Source organism: Pholis gunnellus (genome assembly GCF_910591455.1).
Source record: "Pholis gunnellus genome assembly, chromosome: 13".
Classification (NCBI taxonomy): domain Eukaryota; kingdom Metazoa; phylum Chordata; class Actinopteri; order Perciformes; family Pholidae; genus Pholis; species Pholis gunnellus.
The window spans coordinates 19,486,632-19,503,559 of NC_136540.1; the positions used below are offsets into that span (position 1 = coordinate 19,486,632).

Consider the following 16,928-nt stretch of genomic DNA (forward strand, 5'->3'; position numbering starts at 1 on the left):
CATGAGGCTCACATTACACTTCTATATGTACTGTTGTGTGTTCCTTCTTTTCTCATTTGGTTTACACTACAACATGCATCTTGCTTTGGGAGGTGAGCTCACAGTGGTGGATGTGGGAAGATGCACCAGTCTGCAAACTGAATGTAGGGGGAGGTTTTAAAGATGATGTATAGAATATATTTTTGGTTCCAGCCTGCTGTTACCGTGGTAACTGTCCCATCGATTCAGCAGCATTAGTGAACAGAGAACCAAACGAATCCCCCGCCCCCAACATTTCATATTTATTTATTTCTTCCCCAGAGAGTGTGACGTTGAGCTGGAGGAGGACGAGGAGGAGAGAGGTTGTTTCGATGAGGAGTGGAGAAGAAAGGTAGAGGAGGAAATCTGGGGGTGGATGAGTTGGAATGATGCCATGAAACTGTTCAGAAATGACTGAATTTGGCATCCTTAACACAGCCATTGACTTGGCACGGCTAAATCTACAGGATACATAGCACCATGTGTACTGAGAGACAACTCAGCAGGAAAGAACTGTCTGAGCTCCACTGCTCCAGGGTCCAGTATTGATCTAGGCTGAAGCCACTGAATCCATCAGTAATGCAGGGCTGCAATCATTTTTAAATTACACAATATTATATCATTTATATCGTAATAAAATCATTATTATCTATTCATCATTTCTAATCACTCATGAATGAATGTTTTTTATATGTTTTCTGCAATTAATATTGACTACATTTTATGTACAACAGAAATATTCCGCCCTGGTCTCCTCTCAGCTCCCACCTGATTTCTCATTCACTACACCTGCGCTCAATCGCCTGCCCCTGGTTTTTCCCTCGACCAACCCCACACATATATACTCGCCTGTTCCGGGGCCAGATTGTCTTTGTTCTACCCCGTGTGTTCTTCGCCTTCCAGCAGTATTCTCTCGTGTGAGTTTCTATGGTTTGTTAATTTGCCTTGTTCTCGGTTTTGTTGCCTGCTCCCTGTCGGATTTTTTTGCCCTTACGGACGGCCTACCTGTGCATGACTGCTTGGTGCCTAGTAAAAGACCTTGCCTTCTACCTCACCTCGTCTCCTGTGTCTCTGCCCCTAGAATCGTTAGTTTGAAGAGAAGACTATTTGAACTGCTAGCTAGATTCATTCCTGCAACAGAAAGGCTACTGTCAGTGAAAACCAAATAAGTGTTAAGCTCTATTGACTAGATTATTTTGTGTGTGTGTGTGTGTGTGTGTGTGTGTGTGTGTGTGTGTGTGTGTGTGTGTGTGTGTGTGTGTGTGTGTGTGTGTGTGTGTGTGTGTGTGTGTGTGTGTGTGTGTGTGTGTGTGTGTGTGTGTGTACTTTTGCCACCATTAATGTGACCTATAACGTGAACAATTGAAAAACAAACTTACAATAACTGATGTGTTGTCATGGTTTCTTTGCAACACAGTCACATCTCCAGAAAAATAAATTCACCTGGTACACAACATGCAGCTCTACGTAAAGAGGACATACCACAATGTTGCCCAGAATACACAAGCAAGCTGAAACGCAGCAGCAATACAATAACCACGGCTTCCAGCACCACCATCCACAAACTATCACCAGAGAGATTATTGCTGGAAGTGTGAAAGCTCTCTCCATTGGCAACCCAAAGATAATTAAAGTTGCAAGCAGCATTGATCGGGCCCTCGCAACTTCACGCATGTCGAGGGTACTGGCAGGACTCTGGTTGATGCGGCCATGCATTTCTGTGACCATCATACACTGCGTGCACGAGTTGAACGGTATTTGACAGAGTTAATATTGGCATGCAGAAGTCCTAAAGTCATGACAGTCAACAACCATGTCAAGTTTGGGACAGTTTTGACAAAGAACAGTTGAGTTACAACAGCATGATGGATGACGGTGAACCATGTAAAATGGCTGCCACACCATAGCCACATCGTTCGATGAAACCTAAAGCTTTTAGTAACTTTTATTCACTAAGGTCTTTAGATTGTACTGACCAAATTTGAAGTTGATTTGATTAATTTCCTAGGAGGAGTTTGTTAAAGTACAGCGCCTGGAAATGACAAAAACGACACTAGAAATTCATTCAAAATGGCTGACTTCCAGTTGGGTTGAGGGCATGGCCCCAAGACACGTTTTTTTAAGTCTCCATGTGATACATGTTCCTAGCAAATTTCATACATCTAGGTCAAACGTACTGCGAGGGCTGCTTTGTCAAAATGTTGTAGGGGGCGCTATTGAGCCAACTTGCCACTCTGAAGCATTAAAACCCTAATATGTAACTATTTGGGCTTTAAATCTGTGTGCCAAGTTTGCTTATGTTTCAAGCATTTTTAGCCCCTCAAAAACACCACACGTTTTTCACGGCGAAGACTGCGTCGTCATGGCAACATCAAAAGCTTCTTGAACTGGCATTATGAACTTCTTACATTTGTGTGGAACTAATTTGATGTTGATCTGATTTACCTACTAAGAGAAACAAGCCAAAGTATAAGGACTAACTTCCTGTTACCAGTAGGTGGCGCTATGACTGATTCCAAATTGGCCTGCAGATGTCTTCAGGCCTGGAGTCTAATCAAACATTTGAAATCTGGTAAAGATCTGATGATGTGGAGTCGAGTTACATCAGTTTATTTGTACATGGCGAAGGATCGATATTCGCAGAGCCGCCACCCTTCAACAACTTCTTACAATCTTCACAATTAAGCATTATCAAGGTCTTAAGGATTTTCTGACAACATTTTAGAGGATGTAAAATGACACAGCCTATAACTTCCTGTCGCCACTAGGTGGAGCTATTGCTATGATTCTAAATTGTCATATAGATGTGTTTTAGGGTCAGGATGTTATGACATATGAGAAATTTGGCGCAGATTAGACAATGTACGGCTGAGTTACAACAACTTCCTGTTTCGTGGCGAATGGTGTTTTTTTGACGCCACGCCACGGATACATAGTTCGATAACTTTTTGATCTTTGAGTAACTTTTCACTGCCAAGGTCTCAAGAGTATACTGACCAAATATGAAGTCAATCTCTAGGAGGAGTGCGTTAAAGTAGGGCGCCTTGAAATGGTCCAAAAACGTCATCAAATTCAAAATGGCTGACTTCCTGTTCGGTTTAGTGAAAAATTCCAAGAGGATTTTTTGTACGTCCCATTACGATCCACTTACCTACCAAATTTCATACAGCTAGGTGAAACCCAATGTTGGGGCTACTCAATAGGGGGCGTATCGAGCCAATATTTCACTGCTGGACACCCCAATCAGACTGCAATTTTCTCAAATTCTGGCTTGCGTACAAAATTTCTAAAGTTTTCCAGTATCCCGCTCCGACTACGTGAGTGCTCGGGCCCTAATAATAATAATAATAATAATAATAATTCCTACAGTTTCAATAGGGACCTCGCGGCCCAACGTTGTCGGTGCTCGGGCCCTAATAAACATTAGAAAAACAATAGGTCCTCCGCTCCGACTACGTCTGTGCTCGGGCCCTAATAATTCCTAGTTTCAATAGTGACCTCGCAGCCCGACGTCGGTGCTCGAGCCTTAAAAGAGAAGAAGAGTATTTATGCATGAGAGCTTCTGTGAATGCTTTGTTGCTCTGCAATTACAGGAAAGTTATGCTGAGAGATAGTCCTGAGAAGTGAAGTGCTTGTCAAAACAATGAAGTAGACCCTCTTTCTCATCAGAAAAACTTTCAAATTGAGTCAATTCAAAAACCCTCTAGAGCACATAGACATTTGATTAAAACAGCTTGCAGTCTTTTGGTGTGTAGGTGTTATGTTTTTACTTCTAATTATTAGTTTTAGTTGTAGAATTGGACAAGACCTACACCTTCTTTCATCCTCTATTTCTACATCTCTTAATTCCAACTCTGTTTTAATCCACAAAAAATCCATTCTGACCTTTCTTCTCCGAAATACATTATCATTTTGATGTTACCCTCCATTTTTCTTCTTCCAATTCTGCTGGAAGTAACTCACCCTTCGTGATACCCTACATGTCCTCACTATCAGTGCTCTTAGCTTCCTTCTAGAAGCAGAGAGGCAGACCCTTCTTATTCTCTGGTGCAGTGACAACTACTGTGCCGCGGCACACCAGTGTGCCATGAGAGATAGTCAGGTGTGCCGTGGGAAAATGTCCAATTTCACTTGATCGGTCCGAAGAAATATTATTTAGTTGCTGCAAATAGTTTGCCATTGTTGAGCGTCTGAGCCTGCAATATAGTGGCTGGATAAGTAATTCAATACTCTTCCTACTGGCAGTAGGTAGCGCAATAATGAGCTTGTTAATTTAAGTATATTAAATGATGCACAAGAGAGGTTGTGGTGACAAGACGAACAGAGGTGGAGAAATATTTGAAAGAAATGCAGACTCTGAACTGGGCCCTGGACAAAAGTCTAACTCAGATGAAAAGCCTATGAGTATGAGTGGTGGTCAAAAGAAAGAAAAAACGTGAGCTTGAGGCAATACAGCGAAAGTTATCTTTTGTTTGTATTTACTTTCACTGGGGATCCGACTGCACCGACTCCGTTATGCTTGGCGTGTGGGGAAAAGCTATCCAACAGTGCCATGGTCCCAAGCAAGCTTAAACATCAGTGTCATTTTGTAACTTTTTTGGTTGTTAGTGTGCCGCGGGATTAGAATAATTTCAGAGAGAGTCATCATTTCTTCAAATCAGCACTAGCAGCCTTCAACGAATCCTGGAGGGTAGAAACACATTGACTATACCACACAGACGGTCTGTCGAGTGAGGCAAAAAGGTGCCAGAGTTCAGTGGTGGGGACATGTTCTGGAAGGATGTCGGTAAAAAGAAGCATTTAGCTGTACAATCTGTCAATGCTTTACTGCACTTTCTGTTCCTGATTAGAGAAGCTGTGGGAGTTCATCTGCTGGTTATAATTTAGAGCTTCAAGATTCACCAGCAGGCAATTAGCAGGTTTATGGGACATAATGCAAAAAGAATGCATAAGACATAAATGCTGCCTCTGCTCCAAGGAGATGAACTACAGTAACAAGGGCTCACGTGCCCTCTCATCACACTCCCAGACACTGTTCACTGTGATGACCACAGCCAGGGTACTTCCGGTCCCAACAGGGCCCTGAAGTAATGATAGAGAGGGTTAAGGTGCCTGTATCTTCATTTCAGCAGGTTGCTAATGCAGAGGTGTGTATAGATCACAGCTATTACTTTACTCTTCATTCTAATTTAAATAATTGAACTGGATTGAATGCATATTATTTGCAAATAGAAGATAGGCCACAATTCTAACAGCTTTACAGTAACAGTGGAAGTTAATACAGTAACGGGGTTCAATGAAAACTAATCACTTTATTTGTACAGACGATGGTTCTCGCTACTCTTGCTATCTTTGTTTTTAAATGACAAACTTTTGAAAATGAGACCTCGTTCTCAATGGATTTTGTCTACATAAAAGGTTAATAATAATAATAGATTGAAAAAACTATCCAGCTGTTCAACCAGAGCTGAAATACTGATTAATAACTGAATAATAAATTAGTTTTTTGCTTAAAGTAAATGTCTTATCACTTAATTTTCTTGCTACATTTTAAAGATCATATTTAAAATAAAATTATCCCTGCTGTGTCATTGAAAATATAATTATTAAATAATAGTGTATGTATAGGCAACTTGTATTGTTTAAAATAATGTCAGCAGGGACTGTTGGCCCTTGGGCATCTTCACATTATCAAATCTGGCCCTCTTTGAAAAAAGTTTGGACACCCCTCTCAAGCTCTGTCAAGTTGGATGGAGACCGTTGGTGGAAAGACATTTCCAGTTCTCTTCAGAGATGTTCGATTGGGTTGAAGTCCGGGCTCTGGCTGGGACATTCACAGATTTGTCCCGAAGACACTCACACAGTTCAAACTTGGTTTCATCACACCACAGAATCTTGTTTCTCACAGTCTGAGATTCCTTTAGCTGCATATATTTTACAGTCTTTCACAAAAGACAGGCTGCTGACTGGCCACTCTGCCATAAAGCCAGGATCAGTGTGTTGCAGTGATGATGTCCTATCTCCACAAGGAGCAACTATACTATCAGGTTCTTGGTCACCTCTCTTACCAAGACTGTTCTACCCCAATTGCTCAGTTTGGCCAGGCAGCCAGCTCTGAGAAGAGTCCTGGTTGTTAAAAAACTTTAAGAATTATGGCAGCCACCTTTCTCTTGGGAACCTTCAATGCAGCAGATTTTTTGTAGCCTTCCCCAGTCCTGTGCCTCAACACAATCCTATTTCTAAGCTCTGCAAGCAGTTCCTTTGACCTCCTGGCTCAGTTTTTGTTCTGATGTGCATTGTCAGTAACACGTTCTCACTCCCAACTTGTCAAAAACATTGATCATGATCAGTGTCCCTCTGGTTCAAACTATGATGCTCTAAGTACCCCTCTATTGTGTCTTTTCAAAATAAACTTCCAGATTTACTTAGTTTTTAGGTTTACTTATGCAACAAAACTACTTGGTTAGGCGAAGGAAATGATCATTGTTGAGGTTAAACTAAGTAAAATAACTACGCTTGTTAAGTTACTGTTGTTAGTAAAGTACGGAAGTTACAGAACAAAATATGGTAATATACTGTAAGTCAATGTTGACTTGGTTTCACATGAACAGCTGTCTCCTGGGTAAAAGTCCTGAGTTTGTAGAATCTCTCTTGGAATGAAATGTGCTATATAAATAAAGTATGCTTTGGTTTAGCAGTCTGTCATTCTGTCAGTCTTTCATTCATTTCCTCTTCCACGCCACCTGATTTGGAGAGCATTTATAGTGCAGAAACCTGCATACAGGCAACAGCATATTTTTGTTGTATGGCCAGCTCTCATGAATGTTATGGAAATAACCACACAAATAAATGTACCAGCTTTAACTTCCACTCGCTTGTTAAGACGTGTGAGTTACATTTAAAATCACACCTGCAGTTTGAAAACTGGTGCTATTCGAATAAGACAGCTTTGATTGTTCAGTCTAAACTGAAGTCGACAGAAAAGCCTCGGCTGCATTACATCACCAATGGGGAGTCAGAATCATGGTATCACAGTACTCAACATGCCCCTTAACTATTACATAACGGGTCTATGGAATGAAAACTGCATATCATAATGCAGCGCACATTCATTATGGAGAGCTGAATACTTAAGATAGTAGAGCTGAATATAATATTCACAGTGTCATAGAACACACTCACAAAAGGAGCACTAAGAGGGGCCGCCTCTGAAGAACTCAGTATGACTTCTGTCTGATGGACTCTTTATGAATCAAAGTACTTATAGAGACCAGAATAACTAGACATAGCATACACAGAAGAGCTGGTTGTTATGACGACTCGACACTGTCAATATGGCAAAGTCTCACTATAGTAGCTTGTAACTCTCTTTTTCAACAGCAGTCCTGGAGGACATCAAATCTGAGGTTTAGCATTGTGTGGGCCAAAGTTAAACCTCATATAAAGCATGCTAACAATGCTGTCATATACTCCTCCAGGGTCAGTATGCAAAATGCTACAATCACAGTTGTAGATCATCCAATTCATCTGTTTTGATTTGACTTATTCTGGGTAGCAACATGGCAGTTTACTCTCCCTCAAAACCATAAATCAGAGACTCTGAGCTAATTTAACAAATTATCATTTTTCTAATTGATTAAATTTGACTAAATCACTGCTAATACCTTCTAATGACAAAGCAGTCTACAGTCAGAATATGTCAGCACAGTGTTACTTGTAAAGCATGTCACTCACAGTGTGAATGAACTCTGGAACATTAGAAATACAGTGCCTGCTACTCCATTTGTGTGTGCACCTGTATGCCACCTTACAAACATACACACATGCAGACATGACACGTAATGCACTAAGTGTAAAAGGACATAACCATCCAAAAACAAAACCCTCCATCAATCCACTGCATTTCATGTTACAACAGAAGCATGAGGCACTCTGAGTGAAGGGCAGCAGACTAAGGCTGACTTGCTAATGGCTTTCATGCTAACCCAGCGTGAATATTTCACCATGGCTTTCAACATCAACATACTAATCGACCAAATGCGTCTCTGTGTGTTCTACAACATGTAAGGAAGAGAGGCATGTACGTGTCCATCTTTAGCACTTTCCTGCCAGAACTGTGGGCTAACTCTCTTACTGGATGTAGACTGTCTATATTTAAGCTGCAAACCACTCAATGGAGATTTTCTGCATAAACGACGAAGAGAGCTTTGTCAGTTTCACTTAGAATAGTCCATGCAAGATGTCGCTGTGACCTTAGCGTGATGTACATTGTAGGAAAACTGCTTCTGAGGGAGTTACCTGCTCACTGTTGCTTTCACTGTGGCTACCTGCATGCAGACAGCTTTGTTACGTTGTATCATAAACTATTTTATAAACTTGAAATGATGACCATTGTCTATACAGCCACAATACTGTTTTTCTCACAGTTCGTAAACAGGACTTAGAGAGAGGCTGTACTGTGAGCTAAATGCTACTATAAGCAGGCTAACATTCTAACAATAACAATGTTAACATGCTGATGTTTAGCAGGTATGACGCTTACCATCTTCATGATCTTACTTTAGTGAGTTAGCATGCTAACATTTGCTAGCACTAAACTGTACAAGTACAGCTAAGGCAGACGGGAAGGTCTCTAGTTTTGCAGGTATTTGGTCGTAAACCAAAGTATTGGACACATTCAAATTGATTTGATTGACCTGATGATGGGACAGAAAACTACAGTTCTCCTGTACTGTACTTCAACACAACAATAAACGCCTCACGTTACTTGTTTTCTGATGTAATAACACGTGTCGTGGATGACAAATTTCAAGTAAAAAATCCTACGTGAAATACTTCACAACTATTAGCAAATTGAACTACCAGAAACAGTAAGACCTCAGTATTATCTGCATAGAAGGAACCATAGTTATGTGAGCAAAAATGAAATTTTCATTTTTATATTAGTTATGAGGAAAAAGATAGTGTCCTAGAACATACTTGTTGCCTTGAGTAAAACATTGCTGGGAGCGGAGGATTCCCCTCTCCAGTGATGCAATACGCATTAACATAGTGGAGAGCATACAGTTCAAGCTAAGTGATAAGAGTCCAAAACGTGTGTTATTTGTGATATTTTCTGAAATAAAACACTGCAGTTCTGCAGCTTGCATAAGGATTTGTCTATTCTCATAATGCAAAATATTTTGTTTAGAAACTGCTAAGTGCTCGTGAGCAGAACCATGAGCTGGCTGACTGAAGTTCAACCCAACTCCTGCTGTCATATCTCAACAGACAGGCAGCCAGGTTGTGACATGCATACTGTAGTTAGGGGGAAATGTGAATCATTCTCTCACACACATACAAAGTCACTCTGTCAAGAGATAATAAACCACAACAAATATACACTGAAAGCATCCTATAGCAACGTTGATGAATCATTCATTCAACTCTTCACTCCAAAGCTCAAAGCGACAAGGTGATGAAGACAAGCAGGACCTTGAAGGAAGACAAAAACATGAGTGCACGTGCAAACATTGGAAGAAACCAATGTGTAGACAGAGCTTCTCTCCTCCTGCTTCACTGCATGCCTCATTGTCCCACAGTCTCAGTCCATGTCTCCCTTTCATCCCCTCTCTGGTCCAGTGAATCATTCAATCGTGTTGTGTCTCTTACCTTAGTGGTGACAATGCAAAGACAATCCATGCTCGCCAGACAAAAAAAGACGCTCTCAACCTATGCCCAAATTCATCACCACTAATATCCCCACTGGAGGGGAAAAAGGCAGGAAGATGTAAAAAAAGATACCAGTGTGAGGAAGCAAGGAGGAAAGATAAAAAGATAGGTGTTGCTGAGGAAGAAGAAAAGGAAGAGGGGGTGGAGATGAGGAAAAAAACACACGTGTTCACGGCGGACAAACGCTACTGCATGTGGGCCCCTTGTGAGGATTGGGATGCCTCCTCCACAGTGCTAAAGGCGATCAGGATTCCTAACGCCATCTCAGAGCAGAGCGTGCGTCATCAGCCAAAACATGCACACACACTAAAAACGCTTAGCAGCTTGACTGGCCTCCCCCAACATCCCAAAATCATTCCTTATTCCTCTCTCTCTCTCTCTCTCTCTCTCTCTCTCTCTCTCTCTCTCTCTCTCTCTCTCTCTCTCTCTCTCTCTCTCTCTCTCTCTCTCTCTCTCTCTCTCTCTCTCTCTCTGGGCGGAACCACTAAGCAGTGTTATGGGATAAGAGAGAGCGAGGGAAGAGAATGCTCTCTGTCTCGCTGGCTATTGGCTGCTGTGGCAGACTGCTGGAACTTAATAATAACACACTGGTTTTAATTTCATCTGCAGAGCAGTGGCAGCACTGCCTTCCACTGACTTTAGGACTTTAGTTTCGCCAGAAACCTTTAGTGAATCGTTTTACCTACATGCAGACATTTTGAAATGGGCAAAAATGCTTGCAGGCTGCAGGTAATTGCTTGTATGTTCATGTCCATGCATACACGTAGTTTTAAAATAAAAACTACCATTATGGAATGTCAGTGCCTATGTAATTGAAACTATACAATTATCTGATCTGTCATTCACTTTGGCCATATAATGTGGATTGTCCAGAGTATTTATATTATTATTATTAAGGTCCCGTCTTGTTCTGTTAACATCATTATGCAACAACCACAACAAAGTGAGTGATTGAAAACCTCCCTACGATAGGGAAAATGTGTTTTCTCCTGGTTTCAATAAAGTTATTAAGAGCAAAGACAAAATGAGATATAATCTACAGGATGAAGTGAACCATCTTTAAAATGCACACTTCAACATTTCACACAGGTCATAAGAAATGACCAACAATAATGCAGCAGAATATGAATTCCACTGAGAGAAAATAAAATATATGAACTGTTGTGACCAATCTTTAAAATGTAACTTCAAGAATATAATATAATTAAAGACTTGATAAAGTTATACTGTAGTCTCTGATATTAGTGCATTCAGCCAAGTTACTTCTGATTTGCAGTTAAAACATTATTCTCAACTAGAATGGCCATGATTATTTTTGTAATATGTGTATTAAAGAGAAATGTTTGAATTTTGATAACATTAAATGATCCATTTATGAAAGAAACAAAGAGTCTTGGTAAAACAAAAAAACACTCATTAGGTGAAAGAATGGGTACAGTTCCACTGCAGCATATGGAAGTCCCCTCTTGGGAATTTGAAAAACCTTTAAAATTAAATTGTCTTTTGTATTTTTGTTGAATCAAATTGATTAGAAACAGAAGTCCACACTTGGTTGGAGTAGGGCGATAGTCCACTGTTGATAATGTAAGAATGTGTGTGTGTGTGTGTGTGTGTGTGTGTGTGTGTGTGTGTAGGATACTGGGATGGGGAATTAAGCAAAAAATAGAAAATATTGTGTGCCAAAAACAACAATTACAAATAACAATTCACCTTAAGGTCCTCTTAAAACACTTGAAACACTTTCTACTAAAAATGATGACTTCCACCATATCTAAGCTGGACAAGCTTTCAGCAGATGTTTGATTTTTGTTTGATGCACCAAATATGACTCAAAGACACAGAAAGACTGCAATGAACTGCTGATGAAAGCAGTAATGACAGAATGAAACAAAAATCGAGAAAGAGAAATTATGGAAAACATCTCTTCAACATTACTGCAGTGAAACCAGCAGAACATTTCACCACCACCCACATTCTTGTCTCCAGATGTGTACTGGCATCACAAAGTGACAGAACCACTTCTGAGTCATCAAGACTTGTAAACTGTACATTTTCATCTACAGTTATTTCAGGAGACACTGGAATATAACAGCAAAATGCAGTTTTTCCAAAAACAAATGCAACTCAATCTTGACTAATGCTCACAGACACATGAGAAAAGTTTCAGCAGTATTATGTAAACGTAAGAACAAATCTGTGTTGTTAAAAGGCAAATTGGATCTAATCTGTGCAGTGGGGATCAGGGGATAAAATACACCTCAATCTGTGTTACTATTGAATTCGAGGATTTAACGTGAAACAGAGCTGTGGTTAGGTTCTTTGACACAAGCGCTACTGATGGAATGTAAGAGAAAGACAAACTTTCCATAAACTATTAACATATATATTCAGTTGAACAGGATTGATCTGCTAATTTGTGTCTGCCTTTTTGACTTTTTACTAGATAAAAGGATTTCATAAAAGAAAGGATTTATTAAACAACAGTTTGAAGGAACTTTGTCTGTCCTTCAGCAACTCAGATTGTTTTAAAAATGCTTCAAATGCAGCTCTAGATGAAGAGAATCAAAAGACTTTAACTTTAATACTCTTCATATGCAGGGTGCATATATCCAACCTGCAAGTACAGCACAATACCATGTGAGATATTACAGTACAGCACCACATGTTTTTGTTGAAAATCTCTATCACAGTCTCTTAGTGCTGTATATTAAGAATCAGTAACCTGCCCCGTCTGACAGTAACTCGCAGGTAAACTAAGCCACTCTGATGTCCAACCCGTTTCTCCCTAGAGACTTTAAGCCTCTGAACTGCAGCACATTTCACACCTAAACTGCCCCGGTACCTGTTGGCTGGAGCCATCCTGGTGAAGAGGTGTGTTGCAGAATTTGATCTTGATTACTGCTTTCATTTGTGGACGAAGCACCAGCCCTACACTCCCGATGTCCCGTCGTTCTCACTGAACACACTCAGCGTTTCAGACTCCCTCTGCCAGAGCAGCAGGGCTAATCTTTCCAGGTGATGCGGCTCAGGCAGTTTCCACTTATGGCATTAGAGGGGAGGAATGCTTTAACCTCCTTTGTTAGGGCTGTCGCTCATACAGACTAGGTGTGATACATTTGGATTTGTCTGTTTATGTGAATGGCAGTGCTACTTGAAGGATTTACTCAAAGGCCTGCTGTACAACTTGACTTTGAAGCTGGCCTGTACCTGACCCCAACACATTCTCCTCATAAGTCATTTTCAGGTCTGTTCTCAGATTTCACTCCAGCCTAACGAGATGAAAATGAAATAAGGGCTTCATGCAGATTAATCACTGATGAACTCTATTCATTCCAGGAAGCATACTGTACATGGCAGCTAAAATGTCTGCACTGGCTCCTTTTTATTTTTACTGTTTTCTTCACTAAAATGAAACCTATTATCACCTTTTCTACAGATATGTTTCTCACTTTCTGATCTTCTGAATGGCACACAGAGTTACAGAAAACATAAGAAATACATACAGCAGCAAGTACTTCAACGTATTGACTGAACAGGGGCTCTCAAGTAATCCGTAACTTACCACAACAAACAATGCACAAAGTGACATTCCCTGAACCACTGGCTATGATACAAGGTGAAATATAAAGGATAGTGTGTTTTCTGTAGTTTGTCAATTTCAAACCCTTCAGTAGAGACGCCACTACTGCTTCATTGCTTGACAAGCTGCACTCTGAAAACAGATCTGCCTGTTTTGAGAGGTTTGCATGTAAGATTCCCAATGACAACAAACCTAACTTGCACAGAATCTTTTGAATATCCATATGAAAAAAACAACTTCATATCCTCTACTTCTTCAAAGCAAATAGGAGCAAAGATTAACTCTCATATTTACCGAGACTGCTCACCAACACACAGAAGGAGTTCAGCTCATGTCACTGCAGTGTTCCACCATGCCATGAGTGATGATGAGGTGAAATCAAAAAATAAGATGGATGCTGGTAATGAGAAACACATTTGGTGACCTGGTGTAAAAGACTGTAAATGACCCCACAAAGCTAAATCGAGACACACACACTCCGTACACACAGAAGGAAAGCATGGCTTCCAGAGAGAACTCACCTCCGACGTCTTTGCACTGATCTCTCTCTTCTCCATCACGCTGGGTTGTGAGCTGCTCTGCTCCCTCTGCTGGAGACATCAAACAGGTACATAGGTAACTCTACACCACCACAGTCCAACTGAAACACACTGACCAGAGGAACAACCTATAGATCAGGTAAACAATGGGCCAGTCTGTATAGCCTGAATGCATTGTGATAGGCCTAATTCAAGCCATTTGCTAAAGGCTGGTGCACTGTATGAGAGACACTGTATTCAACCCTGAATATGAGTTGGGACATGAAGAGAGGTACCTACCTTACATTTACAAATGAAAAGAAAAACACTGTATAATATAGTCTAATACGTCAAATGCTCTGACTGCATATGGTAAATAAATCTAATGTATATGAAAAAAATGTATATCACATTTACTTCAAATGCAAAACAAAAGGAGCATGTAGTTGTAAGGGTCAGGCAAGATTTGGCAGTGAGAGGTAGATGGAGTCATTATTGGCTGGTTGGTCTGTCTGCTGCTCTGGTAAGTCTTTAATTAGAAGCTTGGATAGCGTAAGCCTACATGTGCCCGTGGCAACCAGAAATAAATCCCTAGCCCACGATGACACACTACAAACCCTTAGTACACGCAGGCTTGCTTTATCCCTTCTTCTGTTTATAGCTGCAAGCTTTAAACCGAAAGCTACATAAGCCTCTGACTCATTTGTTTATTTATTCAATTTAACAAGTAAAAAATGTATATTAAGATGAAAAATAACTAGGAGTGAAATAATAACATTGACATTAATGTAGTTTATACTGTATAATGTGCGTTAGCCATTCAACTCTTCATGCAGCATGTTATTCCAGATAAACCTGCACGATCTGCTGGTAAGATCAGTCCGCCAAACTAGTCAGAATAGAATATCAAACATGCAACTTAACATTACATTAAACAACATTTAAATGCAAATTACCTCATGGATTGCTCACTCAATAATTCATATTTTTTATTATCTTTTGGACATTGTATATGATGTTTACTAATGGAAACGCTTTTAAAGAAAAACACCTGAAGTCTTATGAGCGCCACCCCAACACGGTGAGAGACCAGAGAACCGATAGATGACTAAAATATGTTGATTACTGTAAGAACAGAATGGAAATGAGGGAATAATGAAATCAGCTAGATATCTATGATCTTTTTGTGGAGGCTGCAGGTAGAGTAAGTCTGTTAGTCTACGTTTCAGGCTCAGGCTGTTTGATTTGAAGTATCGATTGTGTGTCGAACAATATATTGTGCACTTGTGACAGAAAATGACAGAAAATTGTCGAAGCCAAACTGATAAAAAACTATTTTGGAAATGAACAATGTACATTTACTCAAGAACTGTGCTTAAGAACAATTTTGAGGTACTTGTACTTGTTATTCTCTGCTACTTAAATACTTCCACTCCACTACGATTCAAAAGGCATTATTACCTTTATCTGATAACTTTAGTTACGTTGCAGTGTCAGATTATTCACACAAAATGTAATCAACAAATAAACTATGGTGTAATATCATAGGTTAATATACGATGAGATGAATGTTTTCTCCCTGGGGGGAATTTACAAACTAGCTAGCAGTTTATAAAGTCATTCAAATGAGCTCCACCTTTACCAGCTGCAACATTGATTATAATCCAATTATATACTAAACATTATTCTGAAATAGACCCTTTTTAGGCTTTTACTGAATTAAAGTATTAAAGGAATGACGAGTATTTCAACAGTGTAGTGCTACTGAAGTGAGTACTTCTTCCGTCACTAGATAACATTTTGTAGGTGATCAGGCTACAAGGCTCCTGCGTAGTCAGAGCCCTGAGGAGAGAGGGAAGAGGAGGGAGGAAGAGCATGCTAGCTTGGAAAACAACACCAAGGAGTGGTTAATGAAGACAGCAAGCAACTGAGCTCATTGGAGAAACCCAGGTGGTTGTAAAGGACCAATGGTATCATGCCATGCCATTCATATGGAGGGATGGGACAGAGTGGTGGAGGCAAGAGAGGTGGTGGTGGAAAGTACCTGGTGAAGTCCGAGTCAGGGAACAGGCTTAAGTGATATGGGAGGGGGACGGAGTGGAAGAGGCTTTTGTCACACTCCACTGGTGAATAGTGTCGGGGGGAGGGTGCTTTGTGTATACTTCTGGAGGGATGTCAGGAAATGATGGGAAGAGATGAATTAAGGTCAAAAGCAGGATTTGAATCTGAGATGTTGCGGTTCAGGTTTGGCATCTCAACCCCTAAACCATTAACTCAAGACTAGGCTACTGTGTCTGCCCCCAAGTGGCCGTTAGGAGGTGTAATGATGTCCACAAACATATTCACCCCAGATGATGCAGTGCCTCTCTTATTCAAAAGTACAACTACGAAAAAAGAATCATCTCTTCTTTTTTCATAAAGCAACTAATTATGTTTATGTAGCATTGCATACGTTTAGAAACAGACTTGTAATTCATTTATTACCTTACTGTGATTTATTTTATTTCACAGTATATTACTCTTACATCAGCATCTCATACAAAGTGTATGCAGCCATCGTTGTTCACAAAGGAAAGAGTAAAAACTACTTACTGATAAGTTATTGAATATGTTGCATGTCAAGTCTTGAAAATAATATTTAGATTTTGCTTTATTGAACTACACTCGTGATTACTTTGGTGCTTACAATCTGCATATAACATGTATCTATTAGTTGTTCATATATCTGACCAACCCATGTGGACCCTGTTAATTCATTTGGATGGGGCCACCTGCCATCTCATTATTTGACAAGACGTTTGCGTAATCTTCAGAGGGCTGATTGTGGTTACAGAGCAGGGAATATAACAGCAGTGGACTGGTGACCTCATGGTGGGGTCATCAGTCTCTGAGAACTCTTCTAATCCCCCTCACTTGTCCCTATCCTGGTACTACTGGATGACCTCATCAAAGTGGCTCAGCAGCTCCTGCTGTTACAGAGGGGCTATTTTGAAAGACCCTGTAACCATGATCTGTTTATGTCACAATAAGCAATTCTTTACCGTTGTTGCAGAAAAATGGAAGGTATGACATATGACTGTTGACAAATATAATTACTAGTG

The 16,928-nt window shown here is 40.2% G+C and overlaps 1 protein-coding gene across 1 annotated transcript in view; it reads right to left on the reverse strand.

Moving 5' to 3' along the window:
- dlg2 (discs, large homolog 2) overlaps window positions 1-16,928 on the reverse strand; it is a gene marked incomplete at both ends in the record, with an annotated part of 233,690 nt that overhangs the window by 171,516 nt on the left and 45,246 nt on the right. Inside the window, one exon of the mRNA XM_079171139.1 lies at window positions 13,831-13,899. Coding sequence (XP_079027265.1) covers window positions 13,831-13,899 — 69 coding nt within the window. The remainder of the gene's footprint in view (window positions 1-13,830; window positions 13,900-16,928) is intronic.